This window comes from Drosophila montana, unplaced genomic scaffold (assembly GCF_035044405.1).
Source record: "Drosophila montana isolate Dmon_TW-CO22-7 unplaced genomic scaffold, ASM3504440v1 contig_1455_1, whole genome shotgun sequence".
NCBI lineage: Eukaryota > Metazoa > Arthropoda > Insecta > Diptera > Drosophilidae > Drosophila > Drosophila montana.
In genome coordinates this window covers 550,503-570,148 of record NW_026996406.1, presented here as the reverse complement: position 1 = coordinate 570,148, position 19,646 = coordinate 550,503, and the positions used below count along the sequence as shown (strand labels likewise).

The 19,646-nt window shown below is 42.8% G+C and overlaps 2 protein-coding genes across 2 annotated transcripts in view; one reads left to right on the top strand and one right to left on the bottom strand.

Annotated features, from left to right (window-relative positions):
- Positions 1 to 1,321: 1,321 nt before the first annotated feature.
- On the top strand, positions 1,322 to 4,197 carry st (scarlet). Its single transcript, XM_064686986.1, has 9 exons — positions 1,322 to 1,695; positions 1,933 to 1,982; positions 2,091 to 2,227; positions 2,283 to 2,588; positions 2,644 to 3,150; positions 3,209 to 3,361; positions 3,421 to 3,662; positions 3,722 to 3,822; positions 3,899 to 4,197. Exons 1-9 carry the CDS (start codon positions 1,373 to 1,375, stop codon positions 4,072 to 4,074), a joined length of 1,995 nt encoding a protein of 664 aa, XP_064543056.1. The 5' UTR covers positions 1,322 to 1,372; the 3' UTR covers positions 4,075 to 4,197.
- A 659-nt stretch (positions 4,198 to 4,856) lies between these two features.
- LOC135431693 (adenylate cyclase type 6) overlaps positions 4,857 to 19,646 on the bottom strand; it is a 29,508-nt gene continuing 14,718 nt past the window's right edge. Inside the window, exons 14-27 of the mRNA XM_064686949.1 lie at positions 17,174 to 17,318; positions 17,017 to 17,111; positions 15,733 to 15,892; positions 15,568 to 15,665; positions 15,365 to 15,455; positions 14,215 to 14,328; positions 13,260 to 13,412; positions 12,495 to 12,655; positions 11,914 to 12,047; positions 10,508 to 10,617; positions 9,249 to 9,418; positions 8,849 to 9,030; positions 8,645 to 8,769; positions 4,857 to 7,091 (exon numbers count right to left, since the gene is read on the bottom strand). Coding sequence (XP_064543019.1) covers positions 5,874 to 7,091; positions 8,645 to 8,769; positions 8,849 to 9,030; positions 9,249 to 9,418; positions 10,508 to 10,617; positions 11,914 to 12,047; positions 12,495 to 12,655; positions 13,260 to 13,412; positions 14,215 to 14,328; positions 15,365 to 15,455; positions 15,568 to 15,665; positions 15,733 to 15,892; positions 17,017 to 17,111; positions 17,174 to 17,318 — 2,956 coding nt within the window. The 3' untranslated portion in view covers positions 4,857 to 5,873. The remainder of the gene's footprint in view (positions 7,092 to 8,644; positions 8,770 to 8,848; positions 9,031 to 9,248; positions 9,419 to 10,507; positions 10,618 to 11,913; positions 12,048 to 12,494; positions 12,656 to 13,259; positions 13,413 to 14,214; positions 14,329 to 15,364; positions 15,456 to 15,567; positions 15,666 to 15,732; positions 15,893 to 17,016; positions 17,112 to 17,173; positions 17,319 to 19,646) is intronic.

The following is a 19,646-nucleotide window of genomic DNA, read 5'->3' as shown; positions in this document are numbered from 1 at the left end:
GCAATTTATTCTGCTGCATACTTTCGGGCATATCAGTAAATGCTTTGTTTGCGATTAAATCATGCTGCATGCTTTTGTGCGGCACACTAAACCGGTGTGTTCGCAATATATGATGAAGCATACTTTCGGGGCTAAATATAAATGAATTATTGAGAGCATGTAGCATACTTTTGTGCGGCAGCTACTAATTTGCATATGACAGTTATTTGTGTAGCCTACCTTCAGGCATATGTGAAAATTCATTCAGATCAATTTTTTCGGTTTTTAGGGTGGTCACTAAAAGTGCCAAAAGTTTTTCAGTTCGTGCAGCTATTTTGCAGCTTAGAGACTTGATTTTTGTGGATACGTTCAGCATGAATACAAATACATATTGTATACGCAAAAATAGCCTAATTGGACAATTGTCAAATTTTTGGTTTTTAGGCTGGTCACTAACAGTGAAGCATTCGGAATATAAGATGAAGCATACTTTCGGGGCTGAACTTAAAATAAGTATCCAGTGCAATTTAGTGTAACATACTTTTGCGCGGCACCTCATAATTTGCAGCAGACATTTATTTGTGCAGCATACCTTCAGGCATATGTGAAAATTCATTCAGATCAATTTTTCCGGTTTTTAGGGTGGTCACTAAAAGTGCCAAAAGTTTTCCAGTTCGCGCAGCTATTTTGCAGCTTAGAGACTTGATTTTTGTGGATACGTTCAGCATGAATACAAATACACATTGTATATGCAAAAATAACTTAAGTGGACAATTGTCAAAATTTTGGTTTTTAAGCTGGTCATAAAATGTTTATGGATACGTTCAGCAGACGTGCAAGTTTTCGGAGCTTAGAGGCTTGGACTTTATGGATACGTTCAGCAATCCTGCAATTGCACATTAAATGCACTAATAGAAGATAAATGAGCAGTCGGTTTTTTAAATATGAGTTTTTCTTTAATTTTTCTGTAATGATAATGAGTGAGAATGAGCTGAGCAAAACAGACGCAGCAAATGTCAAGCCATTGACGCTTCGCTTTGTCGTTGCTGTCGTGGTTTCCCCGTTGCCGCGTGACTGCTTGGATAGATGGCAGCTTGGATGGCTTCCCTATGCCTGGAGTCGCCGGCCGTTGGGGTAATTTGAGATGGCTGCTTAGGCTGCTGCTCCACGCCCAACCGCCCTAACCCTGACTAAGATCAAACGCTGCTCTGTCTGTACGGAGCCACCCTAAAGAGACGCAGCAACAGTAGAGTCTAGACTCTAGACTCTAGATTGTAGAGCATTTGCATAGTGGCCCTCAGTTATCTGGCACTCAGGTGGGTTGGCTCAGTTAACAACTAGCTGCCGAACGTGTCGGCTCGTCGGTTCGGTGTTACTAAAAACTATATAAATTATGTCAGATGCAGATAGCAGGCGATTATTAACGCAGGATCAGCATGAGCTGCAGATGGTGCGCGTTGGCCAGGGCAATGGAACGTCCAGCGATAATCCGAGCGTGGATACCACGCCCAAGTTGTCCAAGCGCAACAGTTCCGAGCGCAGTCTGCCGGTGCGCAGCTACAGCAAATGGTCGCCCACGGAGCAGGGCGCAACGTTGGTCTGGCGCGATCTGTGCGTGTACACCAATGTGGGCTCCGCACGTGGCATGAAGCGCATCATCAATAACTCCACAGGCGCTGTACAGCCAGGCTCGCTGATGGCTCTGATGGGCGCAAGGTGAGCCCCGGCTACGCTTCTGTGAATTTGTGCAATACAAGTAATCGATATGGCTATGGAGCTGTCAAAGAGTGGAAACTAGTTTGTGTGCTTACCAGAAATTCCATTCCATAAAACTGGGTTATGGTTACGGCGTGCTGTGGTGCACTGAAGCGCTAATCTTTGACTGATAAGACGGGGCTTAGCTCCGACCAAATAGTTTTATGTCTCAACTAATGAAGCACATCTCATTCACAGCGGCTCGGGCAAGACGACGCTAATGTCAACACTCGCCTATAGGCAGCCAGGTGGGTTATCTGCAGACTCCTAGATAAGATAAGCGCGCTCCCCCACCCAAACCCCTGTCCCTACACTTCTACATCAACTATTCTCTATTCTGGGACATGGACCTTTAGCGGGCACTGTGGTTCAAGGTGATATTCTGATCAATGGCCGGCGCGTCGGACCCTTCATGCATCGCATCAGCGGCTATGTGTACCAGGATGATCTCTTCATTGGCGCCCTCACCGTGCTGGAGCATCTCAACTTTATGGTCTGCATCCAGTGGAATTGCATTTAGTAGCATCACTAGCTTCTATATTTTGCAGGCCAATCTACGCCTGGATCGGCGCGTCTCGAGCGAAGAGCGTCGTCTTATTATCAGGGAGCTGCTGGAACGCACGGGTCTGCTGTCCGCCTCGAATACACGGATTGGCTGCGGCGACGATGACAAGGTGCTCTCCGGCGGCGAACGCAAACGCTTGGCCTTTGCCGTCGAGCTGCTCAACAATCCGGTGATTCTGTTCTGTGACGAGCCCACAACCGGGCTGGACTCCTACAGTGCACAGCAGCTCGTGGCCACGCTGCACGAGCTGGCCCAGAAGGGCACCACCATACTCTGCACCATTCATCAGGTACGGGTATAAGCCGGAACTGCTTCTTGCTCTTACCTGCCATGTCTATCTACAGCCCAGCTCGCAGCTGTTCGACAACTTCAACAATGTGATGCTGCTCGCGGATGGCCGTGTGGCCTTCACCGGATCGCCGCAGCACGCGTTGAGCTTCTTTGCGGACCACGGCTACTACTGCCCGGAGGCCTATAATCCGGCGGATTTTCTCATCGGTGTCTTGGCCACAGATCCCGGCTATGAGCAGGCCTCGCAACGCTCCGCGCAGCATTTGTGCGATCAGTTTGCGGTCAGCTCGGCGGCCAAGCAGCGGGATATGCTGGTAAATCTGGAGATACATATGGCTCAGTCCGGCAACTTTCCCTACGACACGGAACTGGACTCGTTCCGGGGCGTGGCCTGGTATAGACGCTTCTATGTGGTCTGGCTGCGTGCCACGCTGACGCTGCTCCGCGATCCCACAGTACAATGGATGAGATTTCTGCAGAAGATGGCCATGGCCTTTATCATCGGCGCCTGCTTCGCGGGCACCACGGAGCTGACGCAGCTGGGCGTGCAGGCGGTGCAGGTGGGTCCAGTTGGAATTGCCTTGTTTAATAGCAGACTTCAATTGGGATTTCTTGCAGGGCACGATATTCATCATGATATCGGAGAACACCTATCACCCCATGTACTCCGTGCTGAACATCTTTCCGCAGGGCTTTCCGCTCTTCATGCGCGAGACGCGCTCCGGCCTGTACTCCACGGCGCAGTACTATGTCGCCAATATATTGGCCATGGTGGGTTAGTTGGTTATCTTCCAAAGATTATTTGATTAGCTTTGATCTCCCATCGGCAGCTGCCTGGCATGATTATCGAGCCGCTGCTGTTCGTGGTCATCTGCTATTGGATTACGGGCCTGCGCGCCACGCTCTACGCATTTGGCATTACGGCGATTTGCGTGGTGCTGGTGATGAATGTGGCCACCGCCTGTGGATGCTTCTTTTCTACGGCCTTCAACTCGGTGCCGCTGGCCATGGCGTATTTGGTGCCGCTTGATTACATAATTATGATAACGTCGGGCATCTTCATCAAGATCAGGTGAGCAACGGGGCCCAGTTGAAGGATTCCAAGCTAAACCCTTTGCTTGTCGTTTGCAGCTCCCTGCCTGTGGCATTCTATTGGACGCAATTTCTGTCCTGGATGCTCTACGCGAACGAGGCCATGACAATTGCCCAATGGTCGGGCGTGCAGAACATCAGTGAGTAGCAGGAGGAGGAAGCATCCTGGCCCTCTATTGATTCTCTCTCTCTCTCTCTCCGTGTTTCTCTTCTCAGCCTGCTTTGGGGAGAGCGCGGACCTGCCGTGCTTCCATACCGGCCAGGATGTGCTGGACAAGTACAGCTTCAGCGAGTCGAATCTCTATCGCAATCTGTTGTCCATTCTGGGCATTTACTTTGGCTTCCATCTGCTGGGCTACTATTTCCTCTGGCGTCGTGCGCGCAAAATTTAACGTGACCGTCTGCCGTGCATTGTCCTCTTTGTTTGTTTGCCTGTTTTGCTGTAAATAAATTTAATTTCATTTGCATAATAAATTATTATTCAGAGGGCGAATTTTTGGAATTTTCCCAAGTAATTTGCGCATTTTTTATTAACAACATTTGCGAGAGACATTTACAATAATTAACATTGAATTGAATTTAAATTAAACAAACAGCGAACTACGTTAAACATTAAACATTTTCACTTAAATTGACACAATTGTACTTTGATATATGTTTTATCCTATGCATAAACATATATGTATATTTCGTATATATATTTAGTAGACCTACGACAGCTGCCAACACTTGTTCATTTTGTAGAAAAACTTAGTTAAATTATAGTTAAGAGATATCATAATACAACAAGCATGTTCCCAACTTTCATTTCGCCGCAATTTTGACAAGATCTTGTTGCGAAATCAAAATTGGGCACATGTTGGCGCTAGTCGAAGAGACATCATAATATAACTTTTCAAACATGTTCCCAATTGCAATTTCGCCGCAATTTCGCCTTAATTTCGACAAGATTTTGCTGCGAAATCAAAATTGGGCACATGTTGGCGCTAGTCGATGAGATATCATAATATAACTTTTCAAACATGTTCCCAATTGCAATTTCGCCGCTATTTCGCCGCAATTTCAACTAGGCTTTTTATTCGACGAAATCAAAATTGGGCACATATTGGCGCTAGTCGATGAGATATCATAATACAACTTTTCAAACATGTTCCCAACTCCAATTTCGCCGAATTTCAGAAAAGCGAAATTGAAACTCGGAACATATTTGCATTGAAGCTTTCGAGTTTTAAGCTAAAACTATGTAACACAAGTCTATAAAATAATCTATACATTTATAATAGAAATCACAGCGAGAATTGATTTTTTTGTAATCTGTTTGTTTGTTTGTTTTTTTTTTTGGTATATCTGCTCTTTGGTTTAGTTCAGTTGAAGTATTTGTTATATTATACATAGTTTAAGTATTTCAAAATTTAGTGTTGATTTCAGCAACATTGAGACAAATACACACACACAGACATTCACTCAATTAAATACACACACACACACATATAATACTAACATACACATAAAGCGCGTTAACAGTTTGAGTTTTGGTTTTCGTTTTGAACTTATTCAATTTCTCAAATAAGCGCAGTTCCTAATTACGAATTCGCTTTCAGTTGAAACAAGTTCGATAATCTTAAAAAACTAAACTTTAAGTTGAGAGTTGTCGATATCGTAACTTGGAACAGTTTCACATAAATATTTGTTACTTGAATCGATTTGCATTTTAGTTTTTCAAATTGACTGGATATCTATATAGTTCGTTATATCGTATGTAACAGAGCTTAGAAACTGTTGCTTGTAGTTTGCATACCCTGTAATTTGAGTTTAAATTCAGTTGCTTCACTTTCCTAGGCCGGCTCGCTGACTAAGACTACAATAGGAACCAGACTTCCCCCTTACCAACTAAACGTAACTCTAGCCTATGGCAACAGCTAAGGTTTCTCGTAGTATCTAAGTTCAAAATTGTTGCAAATTCGTTTTGCTGTGATATGCAGGGTTGCCACCTGGTCGTTAAAGAGCATAAGGAACGAGATCAATACAATCAGGGGATGAAATACTGATGGGCATATATGTTATATATATATCGGGGCAGCCAATCCTCTAATCCTCAAATCCCCCAGCCTGACAGTCTGTCCGCAATTTATACATATTTACACACACTTTGGGAACCTTGGGTACCCCCACCACCACCACCACGGTCTATTTAGGTGCTAACCTGCTGCAGGAGTCCTGCCCTGGGACTGCTGCCTCCTTGGCTGCCGCTGGCGCTGCCATTTGCCGAGCTGCTGATGAGGATCATGCTGCGGCTGTTCGGCAGCACGAAGACCTCGGTGGCCAGGCCGATGGGACTCATTGATTGGGATGTCTTGATGGGGCTGCGATTCGGCTCCAGGCTGGCCGTGCGCGGCTGCCAATCGTGCACCTGACCCAGACCCGCGTCCGCGTCCGCCTCCGCGTCTGGAAACGGATCCGTATACGTATCCATATCCGGGCCAGCGCGCAGGCATTCGGCTGCCTTGTCGCCGCTCTCCAGCGTGCCGGGTGCCGTTTGCGTGGAGCTCTGGCTCTCATTGGAGAGCAGACGTGTCGTGGTTGTGGTGGAGCTGCTGCTGGTGGTGCAGCTGGTGGCCATGGCGCTCACCGAGCGCCGCTTGCGCTGCTGCTGTGTATATCCGGCCGTTGTGGTCAGCGTCTCGGTCACATGGAAGCTGACGATGGTGTCCCGCTTCCGGAGCGTCGCCGTCGCGGAGCTGCTGCAGCTGACCACCTCGCCGCGCAGATTCTGCTGCTGCTTGTTGCTCAGATCCGAGAGGCTGATGTTGTTCTTCAGCAGAATCTCCAGATTCTCGATGGAGTCCTTCAAGGCGCTCTTCTCATCGCGCGTGATCTCCTCCTTTAGCTCCGCCACCAGCGTTCTCGGCGGCACTGTGGGCGTGGCACAGCTCTCCGCATTACGCATCAGCACGGGCATCGCCCCAATTGTCACCACGCTGGAGCTGTTGGAGATGCTGGGCGTGATGCCCGTGGAGCTGACATTGGTGCCAAACGACGAGGAGATGTTGTGCTGCCGGCAGAGAGATTTGCGGCGTTGTGCGGTCAAGTTTTGCATGTTCGAGTTGAGATCAATGTCGTCGTCCTCAACATTATCATCATCATTGTTATCTTCCTCTTCCGGGTGTGAATGTGCCTCTACAGCTGCGGTGGCTTCTATGGCTGGCGGCGACTCTGGCGTTGTTTCTGCCGGCGCCTCGTCTGCTGTCTTCTGCTCCACGGCAACTGTGGGTGTCGCCAGCGCGGGCAGCTCTGCCTTGCCCTTGAGAAAATAGGTTATCATCGAACCCTTGCCCTTGACATTGACGCTGCCGCGGCAGGTGAGCTCGAAGCCGCGGCACTCCAGCAGCTGCTGCATCTCCTGGGTCACCTGGACGCCGTGAAAAGGTGTTGATTTCATTTGGCAGCAAACAAAGTGAAAGAGGAGAGAGGGGGAAGAGGTGAAGGGAGAGAGATAAGAAAATAAATTCAAAGTGACAAGTTCATTGGCACCGCGTGCGCCAGCATTTGCTTTATTCACACACACACACACACATACTCACAATCAGTGGCAAAACCTGTGCTCAATATTTCATGATAAAACTCAGACCAACACCTGCCGACCTCCCGCTCTGCCACGCCTGTCCTCTCTTATCGTCTTATCCCTTGTCCGCTTAATAATTTATTTCTCTTTGCAAATTTTCATGCGCTTCGCTTTTATCGACGACGCACGGCAAATAAAATCAAAAGCTGCAGATGTGTACGTGTGTGTGTATACGTCATTTTGTAGTCAAGTATGTGTGTGTTTGTGTGTTTAAGTTTCAGTGCGTGGGCACTTTCTAATGCCCATGAAAATTGTATGAGGCGTATACGCAATGCGTGCGAGTGAAGCGCAGCCTGTTGCCCATTTCGCCAGCTGCTCCTGCTGGTCAGCTATTGATTAGGGGGCGTGGCTACGGCAACGGCTATTGACAAGTTTTCTTTGAATACCCTGTGACTAAAATACGGACATTACACGGATAGTTCGACTTGACATATATTGGAAATTATATAGATAATAAATATTGAATATCCTCGCTACTCCTAGATGAAAAAAAAATACTAAAGGTATGCACTGAATTTTTGGTATATATCGTCAACTTTAAGTCTTCACAATATCATAGCTTTCGAATAATAATAATGATAATGATAATGATAATGATAATGATAATGATAATGATAATGATAATGATAATGATAATAATGATAATGATAATGATAATGATAATGATAATGATAATGATAATAATGATAATGATAATGATAATGATAATGATAATGATAATGATAATGATAATAATGATAATGATAATGATAATGATAATGATAATGATAATAATGATAATGATAATGATAATGATAATGATAATGATAATAATAATAATAATAATAATAATAATAATAGTAATAATAATAATAATAATAATAATAATAATAATAATAATAATGATAATAATGATAATGATAATGATAATGATAATGATAATGATAATAATGATAATAATGATAATAATGATAATGATAATGATAATGATAATGATAATGATAATGATAATAATGATAATGATAATGATAATGATAATGATAATAATAATGATAATAATAATAATAATAATAATAATAATAATAGTAATAATAATAATAATAATAATAATAATAGTAATAATAGTAATGATACTAATGATAATAATGGGCTTGCGTGTGTGCCCGCATTCTGTCTTGTGTGCCCGTATTGTGTATTTTTATGTATCTCAATTTAAAGCTGATTGCAGGGTATCTAATAGTCGCGCACTCACGCGTTGAGCTCTCTTGTTAATTTATTTTTTAAAGTGACATTTGGCAGGCTAAGAAATCCGCAACGAAAAATCCGCCCCGAAAAGGTGACCTACCGTTCGTTCAACTCACCTGTATGTGATCCACCAGACCCGTGGAGTCCATGCGCGAGGCCACGTTCACAGCATTGCCCCATATATCATACTGGGGCTTGCAGGCGCCGATGACGCCCGCAACGACGGGACCAATATTAATGCCTGCAGGGAAAGAAAAGAAAATAAAACGCGATAAAGTTTTTCTTTTTGTTTTTGGCATATCTTTTGGGCTAATGCTCACCTATGCGCAGGCGAAAGTTGTTGAAGGAATGCATGTTGACCTCCTCAATCTTGTCGAACAGCTGCAGCGCATAGTCGGCCATTGCGGTGACATGGCTAAAGTTCACCTGGTCGCAGGTGTTCGCCGTCAGGCCAGAAGCAGCCATGTATGTGGCGCCGGTGCTCTTGATTTTCTCAATGCAACTGTTAAAATATAATCCAGATCAGCTAATACAGAATTGATCCTGAGGTCAAACTATGACCAAAATGTCATCAATCATGAAAATTGGTTAACTCTTGACATAAGTTTGGGAGTTGGAGTCTGGGGAGAGCCTCGGGAACTTCTCATGGTAATTTTTAACATGTTATTACACCATAAAATTTACTACCTTAAAAACTTAAGAGAAAGGAACTCAACTTACCGGAAACGCTCCTCGCTGAGCAGCTCATCGAAGTCGGCAATTATCTCATTGAGCAGCCGGAGGCATTCGACGCCCTCGTTGTTGCCCTCCAGCTCGACGTAGAACTCGGAGAAATTCGGTATGCTGGCAAAGAGTATGCAAACGGAATCGCATTGCTCGTGATAAAGATCCTGCAAAAGCGGTCAAATGCGAAAAATTTCATTAACCCGAGCAGAACCCTTGAAGGTTTAAAGAGTTGAGCAAGTGTTGGACATTCAATCAGGCATATGCAATTCGTTGAAATACAAGTGTGTCGCTTGGGAGATAGGAAAGCGATTCGGCTTAAATAGAGGTAGACGATTTGTCTGGAATAATCAATTGTGCTGGGATTGGGATATTTTAAATAATGGAATCTCTTGTCTTCCGATTGCTTTGAGAGTTATAAAACCAGTTCACCTGGCTAATTGTAAGACGTTTCACCTGGCTGATAAGAAAGCCTATCGCCTGGGAGATACGAAAGTGTTTCCCCTTAAATGTAGAAAGACGTTTCGCCTGGTAGAATCAATTGCGATTTTCGCATGGGATTGTGATATTTTTAATAACGGAAGATCCGAAGGAGATTCGTTTTATAGATGTCGCCTTTCTATCGCGTTCTTATCTTCAAGACGGAAGCTTCTCTCTTCCGATGCCTTTGAGAGTTATAAAGCCATTTCCCATGGATAATTAAAGCCTATCGCCTGGGCGAAACACTTGCGATGTGGCTTGCTTACATCACGAAAGAACTTACGGAATGCGGTCAACTCTTGTCCAGAGCACACACAGATATCCGCACACACAGGGTATCGCAGACCACACGTCGATGGTTTCCAAATGTGTGGCTGCTCATGTGATTTGGTTAAAAGTTGTTGATTGCACACTTAATGTGGCAAGTAGCGTCCCCTTGCCACGGCACAGTTGCGTGTGCCCGTTGCGCATTGAACCGTTGCAAGCCGCAACATGTATGCGGCCAGCGGGCATATGTGCCAGCCGTAAAAGTAGCATAACAAGGCGGAGGCGGAGGCGGAGAAGGAGGCGGAGACGGAGGCTGTGCCAAAGTCAGGGCAGGTGCGGGGACTGGGATATACTTATCAAACGACCTCTGCTGTTGGCCTTGTTGCTAGGCACAAAAGTTTTCAAGCTTTTAAATACATTGCAAATTGCCAGCAACCAAACTTGCAACACACACACACACACGCACACACACACACACAAGTATTTATACATATACATTTAATACTCACATCGAGGTGCTTCTCGCGGCTCAGAAAATGCTCAGCGACATGTACGGGCAAAATATTTTCGAGCAGTTTACGATTATAAGCCTGCAAATGCTCCATATCCTCTTTTTCCTCTGCGCGTTACGAAAGCGAACACGTGTTCCAGATATGTAGAAAAAAAAGAAAAGATAAAAAAAAAGAAAAATATACGAGCAAGAAAACACAAAAAACAGCAGCGTGAAATTGAAATATCAGTTTATCAGTTAACCGAAGCGTAAGGCGTACAGCAAAAAAAATTACAAAAATATACGAGCGTACAGCAGTCGGCTGTGCACGACCAAGAGATACCCTGTTTACAGTGCAATAAGTATATATATGTCTAAGATGAGTTGTCAAGGTTTGCAAGTTGTCAATGTCTGAAGGATCTCTAAGATGAGGGTCTCATTAGTGTCTATACCAAGGCCGTCACAGCAAATGTTGATGGTTTCCTTCACGGTTTGAACCAATGCCACGCCTTTTAATTAGGTCGTGAACCAGGTTCTCCACATATATAAGTCCGGGTTTTAGTGCAAGCTTTCCTTAAACAGACGTCTTTTAATATTACATTTTTTATATTTTCTCGTTTTAGCTTATCTCTTATCTATTTTCAATTTCAACTCTGTCACATGCAATTATTATTTTTTAATAACGATTATTAAATATAATATATCAGAACCTACCAAACTAAACGTTTAAGTGGAACTGGTCACAGAATTCTCCTAATTTTATCACAATTTTGATAATAAATAAAGGAAATTATTCGAATTGTGTGTAGAAATACGTTTTTGTAATTTGTTAAAATTAAATATATTATTTTTAAAATTAAAGTGGTTTTTCAGAATTCCATATTTTATATACTTCTTCTAGATAAATATATTGTTTTATTCTATTACTAAGTATCTAAGCTGTTGCGTGTTTCAATACAAACATTTATTTTGAAGGAAGACAAATTGACTCCCCAAGCCCAATATACCCGCATTAAAAACTCTGAATATAGGGCATTAAAGAGAAGCGTTAAAAAGCGCTGCATAAGCTCAGGCGCCAGTCAAACACGATTGTGATTGTTCCGAGTGTATTAGTGTGCGGCTATATGTGTGCGTGTGTGGGGTGTGTGCGAGTGTGTGAGTGTGTGTGTGAGTGTGTGTACTAATACTAATGAAAATCCTTTTGAACAACAGAGCCAACGGAAACGCAGAAGATGAGCAGCTGGCATCAGCCACCGAATGTTGCCAGTTGCCCAAAGGGGGAGGAAAGTGGGCGGAACTTGTTGTTGTTGTTATTGTTATTGACAGAGAGAGAGACTGTCAGTTGTTTAGTCAGTCAGTCGGCTATAAGTTTGCAGTTGCAATTGCTAATTAGCAGCCGAAAATGTAGATAACGTTGAAACTTACCCGTTGCCTGCAGCTTCCAGATGAAGTCCAAGCGGTAGGTGGCCTCCGTTTGGTGACTGTGGAAGATCAGGGCGAGCATAAATGCAAATAGGAAGATTGAATCAATTATATAGCGCAGCAGGGCCTCCTCATTGCTAGACAGTGCAACAATTGCAGCAGTAGACCAAGTTATTCCAGTCCATTGAAGCGCAATGCCAAGACGCAGTCGAAGTACAAGCGGGAGGAGGTGGACGTTGATGTGGAGCAGGCCCCAGGCAGCAAAATGTGTAATAAGAAACAGAATGTTGTGAATGTAGTTGTGAATGTAGTTGTGGTGGAAGCCAAGTCTCAGCCGGTTGTCTGATAAATGAAGCCAGCGCCAAGTGCTAAATACAATTTTAATGCTGTTTGCGGCTGCTCTAAATGCATTTTCAGCATTTTCAGCTGTGCCAGCCGGGAAAAACCCGGGAGGCGGGAGACGGGAGAGGGGAGGTCGGGGGGCAACTGCGCCAAATTATATTACAGCATAATTGATTCTCATTCAACCGGCAGAGAGAGAGAGAGAGCGGGAGAGACAGAGAGGGGGGGAGGCGAATACTTACGCCAAGTCGGCGCTCATTTCCCTGCTGCTCAGATACAAATATGAGGAGCAGGCCATGTAGCAGCCGGCAGCCAAGAGGAGCAGCAACAGCTTCAGCAGGATGCGCAGCACTTGGTACGTGGCACAGCACATCATCGAGAGCAGCGTTAACAGCAGGAATGTCTGCAACAAGATATAATAAAAGTAAAACTATCGAAATCTCTATATGTATACATATAACAAGGCAAAGACGTGGAATGCATTTCTTAAAACGAGTGCGGCTGAGTTGAGAGTGCCCGACTAGCGGATACTCTGTGTCCAACTGCTGAGTGAGAAGGATTTATACACCGAGTATGGTTCTTTACATTATGAAAAAAGTTAATTCTTAAGACTTCTCTATTTGGTGAATAAGCCTGATGTTTAATCGTTATCGATATTTATCGATTTAGCAGAAATCATGTTAACTATCGGAAGATTATGATAAACCTTATCTGCGCAAGGTAAAGACTTAATTTCAGCTTTAGTATCTCAAACTCATAAGATACTGAAAGACACCCGTGCTTAAGAATCGATATTTATCGGTTTAGGAGGATTGACGTGAGTTATCGAATAATTTAAAATATGTTGTCTGCGAAAGGTATACAAAAACGTATATTCCAAATTTTGATTCTAAAGCTCTTCTAACACACACGCAGACGGAGAGGGTTAAATTGCTTTGGTTAATCAATAATATATATACTTTATAGATGACACCCTTTCCCTTTCTTGATAGGGTATCACAACTTACATTGTAGGCCAAATAGTAATCACAGCTTTCCTCAGGCAGCAGCTGCTGCTCTGGCTCCAGTCCCAGCTTCGTTCGTTCCAGTTCGCTGACATTCAATTGTAGATCGAGCCATTCATTATGCAGCAGCTCCAGTTGACGCATTGATTCCTCCATCTATATAGAAGGCAGCGATTACAATTGGCGGCTAATTAGCAGCACGACCAAGTCACCTGGAAATGCCATTTAACAGCGCTTCGAGTTTAACGAGGCGCCTAACACGCACTCTCAGCCAATGGCAATAAAAAAAAGTCGTTGCTAAATGAATAGCGAATGCGGCTCGCAAGTGCCATTAAACGTGGCCGATAAAGATACAGAGTAAGCCAAGAAATGGAGTGCCAGAGAGAGAGGGAGGGAGTGAGGGAGAGGGGCACAAGTTGACAACTAAATGTCAAAGCGCTGACGGAGGCTTTGAACCTGCCTTGGGGGCATGTGGCAGGTAACAAGTAGCACATAAATGGGGCACACTTCATGTATGAAACGTGGCTGGCATTTTTGTTGCCTCCCAGCCAGCCTACCCCTCCTCATACCCCACCTCCCCTCCTGTTGCTTGGCGTGTTGTCTGCCCAACTTTAATGGAAAAACTTTTGTTTTGTCGCGTCCCAAAGAGAACAAAAGCAACCGCATTGAGTTGGCTCAGGCAAACGCCCTCGAAAAATTGTATTTCAGCTACAAAACGTAAATTTCATTTTTATTATTTTGAACTTCACTTAAATGGGCCAAGAAAAAACTGAATAAGAAGAAGAAGAAGAAGAAGGCAGCCTGGCAACTTGAAAGATGCGACTCTTGTAGATATTAGGCCGCAATTTGTTGCGCGCACAAATTATGCATAAAACAAGAAACTGGCATTTCGGGGATTTGGACATTGTTTATGTTATTATAACTAAAAGCACAACTTAAGAGCTTCATTCCCGCTTACCATGGCCAGCAACGTGGTCAAAACAATCAGCGACACGGTGGCAAAGGCGAACAACTGTGACAAGGTGCGATTGCTGTGAACGCGCAATGAGAAGCGCTTCATTCCGATGGGCAGCTGAAATGAAATACAAATTTATCACAAAAGATGGAGCAGTATCTGCGAGCTGAAGCAGATTAAAGACCCTTGAAAACAGATATACGATATAAGAAAAAAATAAAGGCTTTCTACGGCTAAATACCAAATACTCTTCATATTCGAGCCTTTGTTTCTATAGAAGATGTATGATAAGGCTCTGCAGAAATGTCAGATTAAACCTTGCAATTGCTTCGTTCGATCAAGATATCTTGACAAAATAAAGTTTTGCTTACTAAACTCATTTTTCGAACGGTTTAAGGCGCCTTCTAAAGAGGCGTAGAATTGGAGGAGTCCGAGTGCGGAGGAGATTGCGGATCTCAGATCCTTGTACATTTTTTATGTTAGTCTTAACAGTAGAAAACGTTTTATTGTAAATATTCATATAAATTTAATTTAAGTTGTTCCCATATTAACAGTTAAACTGAAATAAAGCAAACAAAATGTATAAAATAAAAAATCTAAAGGTTTTTCCCATAGAGCTATATGATATAGAAGTTGGATGTTCATGAAAATAATGTTAATTTGAAAGAGGCAAGAGGTAAACTCCTTTAAATGTCAATATTTATCAAAGTATTTTTGAAAGAAGGGAAAGTTTTGCAAGGAAAGTTATACATGCATCTGTCAAAAATTGGAAAATAAATTCCTTTTTTCTCCAACTCAAGTGAAAGTGTTGAAATTCCTCTAAAATGGGTAATATTAAAGTGAGCAAAATATTCAAAACCTGAGAAGCAAGGCAATAATATAATGTTCCACTGCAGCCGAATTCGACTTATGTACTGCCTAGAATTATTAGACAAACCTATACAAGGATATCTTCAAAACTGAGATGAGTTGGCATAAAAACAGACACAAGGATGGACACAGCTCTATCAAATCAGCTCACGAATATATATATACGTATACTTAATGAGCTCGGAGGTGTCTGCTTTAATGTGTTATAAATTACCTGTCAAAATTCGCATAAGCTGTGCAGGGGTTGTTTGTGGGAGAATGGACTAGAAACTATTTTGCTTACCTGCAAATTGATTTTGTGACAGGCCATCAGGAAGACCAACAAAAGCAGCGTCAGCAAAGAGCCAATGGACGTCACCAGGCAGGGTATGGAGCTAGAGGAGTAGCGAGTTGAAATATGGATATATTTTGCCCGACAACAGCACGGATTATGCGCAACACTAGTTGCACTTAGAGCCAGCTATAAAATAATCATAAAGCACTCACATGTCAAAGACCGCAAAGCGCATAAGTGTGGTGCCCAGCAGGACGAGGAGACTGCAGTAGAAATAAACGCAGAGCATGCGATCCGGCTCGCTGTCATACTGCGTTAAAGTACAAAGGATTAGGGTTAAGCTGGAGCCAAGCGAATGTGGCTCCTCTCTGACTCACCTTGTGCTCCAGCGCGGCGCTCTTGAAGCACAGCAACAGCGACTGGCAGTGCTCGGCCCGCAAATGATCGATGCTCCGTGCATCGATGGCGCGCATCAAGTACTCATTGACCTCATCCTCGGGATCCTTGTGACTCTCCGAGCTGTCACCAAATCCAAATCTGCAAAAGAAAGTGATTCATTTGAGTGGGTTTGTTGTGGCTGCTGTTCCCAGCTTCAAAGCTAAAAACTAAATTGATCTTGATTAAAGACCAACATTTGGGTCTTAAATTTAGTATGATTTAAGTTCTTGAGCTCTTGAATCAAGTTTTATATAAACTTTTTAATTGTATTAAGAGCATATTGGTCTTATTTTATTTTTATATGTATTAGGGACATATTGGTCTTATATTAAGAAACATTAAAACTTGATTCAATACTATGCCGTTCTTAAATTCAGCGTAATAAAGCTGAAAAAGGAGCAAAATGTAATTAATACAAGTATTTTGGGTCATAAATTAAGTATGATTTAAGTTCGTGAGCTCTTGAATCAAGATTTATATAAACTTATTTCAAGCTCAAACTGGAATTGAATTAAGAACTTGATTCAATACTATTCCGTTCTTAAATTCAGCTTAATAAGGCTGAAAAAAGACCAATATGTGATTAATACAAGTATTTTGGGTGATAAATTTAGTCTTGAATCAAGATTCAAATAAACTTATTTCAAGCTCAAAATGGAATTGTATTAAGAACATATTGGTCTTATATTAAGAATCATTAAAACTTGATTCAATACTATGCCGTTCTTAAATTCAGCGTAATAAGGCTGAAAAAAATACCAAAATGTGATTAATATAATTATTTTGGGTCATAAATTTAGTATGATTTAAGTTCGTGAGCTCTTGAATCAAGATTTATACAAACTTATTTCAAGCTCAAACTGAGATTGTATTAAGATAATATTGGTCTTATATTAAGTATCATTAAAACTTGATTCAATACTATTCCGTTCTTAAATTCAGCGTATTTCAAGCTCAAAATGGAATTGTATTAAGAACATATTGGTCTTATATTAAGAATCATTAAAACTTGATTCAATACTATTCCGATTAAATTCAGCGTAAAGAGGCTGAAAAACGTAACAAACAAAGCTTGATTCCAGTAATTTTGTACTTAAAAGGTTATACTTGAAATAAGAATTTCATACTTGAATCAAGTATTACCAGTCTTACCGTACTTTTACGTCCGGGCTTACTTGATTCAAGTACGAAATTCTTGATTTTTGTTTTCTCTGTGCACTTACTTGGATGCGTGCTTCTGTGCGGTGCCATGGCCCATCATGCGCAGCTCCTTGGATATGTTGCCATTTACCTGAAGGCGATTGCGCGATTTCTTGTGCTGCAGGTTCAATAAAAACAGCTTGTTATTGCTGATTAACTATTAATCTTTACGATACTAACCGGCCTGTAGATATCGCCCGGCACTATCAGATATGTCTCAATCTGATGATCCTTGAGATAGGAGTTTCGATCGGCTCCTTTGCCCGCCTCCACCTCGTAATCGCCATCCAAGCACTTGAGCGTCTCCTTCGTAATGTGCACGCGTCTGTAAGGGTAGAGAAATTGCAGGATTTGCCACATGGCAGGCGGAACATTGAAAGGGGGACAACATGCCTCGGCAACATGTGGAGCGCTTTTTGGTTGCCATAACCACAGCCATTATGTGGCATTACATGCTGCACTTGCCGATGCCACACCCCCTAGCCCGGAGATGCTGTTGTGTAAATACTTTTTAATGTTTTTTTATAGCTGCCGCAGCGGGAAGCCGGCAGCAGCAGCTTATTATGTTATTCTTTTCCAGGCACTGCCACGTGCCACGTGCCACGTGCCACGCGCCGCGGGGCTGCAACAATGGCTGCGGCTGCAGCAAAACTCTGCGCCAAGTTGTTGATTCTATTGATAATTACATGGCGCTTTGTTATGGATTGGCCAGGCAGTTGCCGTTTCAGCTGCTGCTGCTGCTGCTGCTGTTGCATGCCTCTTGCCGCTTATCAGGCTAAGGGAATCCTCCTGCCTGCCCTGAGGCTCACTGCAGCTATTTGCTTTTAATTTCGCTTGAGACAGGGCTAACAAACGAGCTGCTGCTGTTGCTGCTGCTGCTGACCCACATAGGAGCCAAAGTCGTGCCGAAACAAATTGCTGAAGTGTTGTTGAAAGTGAAGCAACTGAATCAACAGCAGCAGCAAGTGCTGGCCAGTTAGCGTGGTGGGCGTGGCATGCAACAGCTCCATAATCGATTCGACGATTGGCCAAAGAGAGGCAGGCAGAGGCCGAGACGAGGCGAGGTGGGGTGGGCTGGGGTCGGTTGACTTGCCAATAACTTGACGCCCCCACCAACCACAACACACACCCACTCTCTCACACACACACACACACACAGTGCGGCGGGGTATGCAAATTTGCACAACAACAACAACAAAAATTACAGCTATTACAGCCATTACAGCCACACATTGCAATCGCTTCGAAGCAGCGACACTCGACCAAGTGTCGAGAGGTTAAAGTTCCTTCAAAATGCAAGCAGCCAAACGAAGCGACAGGAGCGGAATTCACATAAAATGGGCGCCCGTTTACGACTTAAGAAAATATAACAGTGTTTCATTTCTTGAGTAGGGAAAGATCAAAGATGAAGTTCACACGAAATCGGAAAGTTCTTTGCAAATGCAGGCAGGAAACTGATCAACAGAATCTGGGCCTGACAATTTAAAAGTCAAAAGATTATTTTAAGGAAGATGAGAGAAAAACTGACAAAAATAAAAGATCATTTAAGCTTGGACTTTGAAATTTAATTAATTTTATACGTGCCACGGGCAAGGCCGGGTTATACCTGCTTGTATCGCATATAGGTCAAAATTTCCCACTCCCATAACTCGGTCGAATTTCATACGATTTTCAAGAGATTTAGTTTTTTCTTCAGGATTTGGCCTCCATTTTAATATTGCATTAAAATCTGACAACATTATTTTTGGTCGAAATTCATGTCTCAATGGTACCCTCAAATATCCTATATAGAAATAAGTCAAAATTTCCCACCCTCATAAGTCGGCCAAAACTCAACCGATTTTCATAAAGTATGGCTTTTTGTTCATGGTTTGAACTCTAGATCAATTTTGCATTTAAATCTGGCAACCTTATTTTTGGTCAAAATCCATGTAAAAATGGTACCCTCAAACGTCCTATATAGACATGGGCCAAAATTTCCCACCCTCATAACTCGGCCAAAACTCAACCGATTTTCATAAAGTATGGCTTTTTGTTCATGGTTTGGCCTCTAGACCAAATTGGCATCTAAATCTAAAAACATTATTTTTGGTCGAAATTCATGTAAAAATGGTACCCTCAAACGTCCTATATAGACATGGGCCAAAATTTCCCACCCTCATAGCTCGGCCAAAACTCAACCGATTTTCATAAAGTATGGATTTTTGTACAAGGTTTGGCCTTAAGATTAATTTGGCATCTAAATCTAACAACATTGTTTTTGGTCGAAATTCATGTAAAAATGGTACCTTCAAATATCCCATAAAGACATAGGTCGGAAGTTCCCACACCCATAACTTGGTCAAAACTCCACCGATTTTCATAAAGGTTTGGCCTCTAGATCAAATTGGCATCTAAATTTAAAAACATTATTTTTGGTCGAAATTCATGTAAAAATGGTACCCTCAAACGTCCTATATAGGCATGGGCCAAAATTTCCCACCCTCATAACTCGGCCAAAACTCAACCGATTTTCATAAAGTATGGCTTTTTGTTCATGGTTTGGCCTCTAGATCAGTTTGGCATCTAAATCTAACAACATTGTTTTTGGTCGAAACTCATGTAAAAATGGTACCTTCAAATATCCTATAAAGACATAGGTCGGAAGTTCCCA

Coding starts and splice junctions, on each gene's coding strand:
- st (XM_064686986.1), top strand. CDS start 1,373: ATGTCAGATGCAGATAGCAGGCGATTATTAACGCAGGATCAGCATGAG. Junction 2,589..2,643: donor TACTCTGCACCATTCATCAG/GTACGGGTATAA, acceptor GTCTATCTACAG/CCCAGCTCGCAGCTGTTCGA. Junction 3,823..3,898: donor GTCGGGCGTGCAGAACATCA/GTGAGTAGCAGG, acceptor TTCTCTTCTCAG/CCTGCTTTGGGGAGAGCGCG.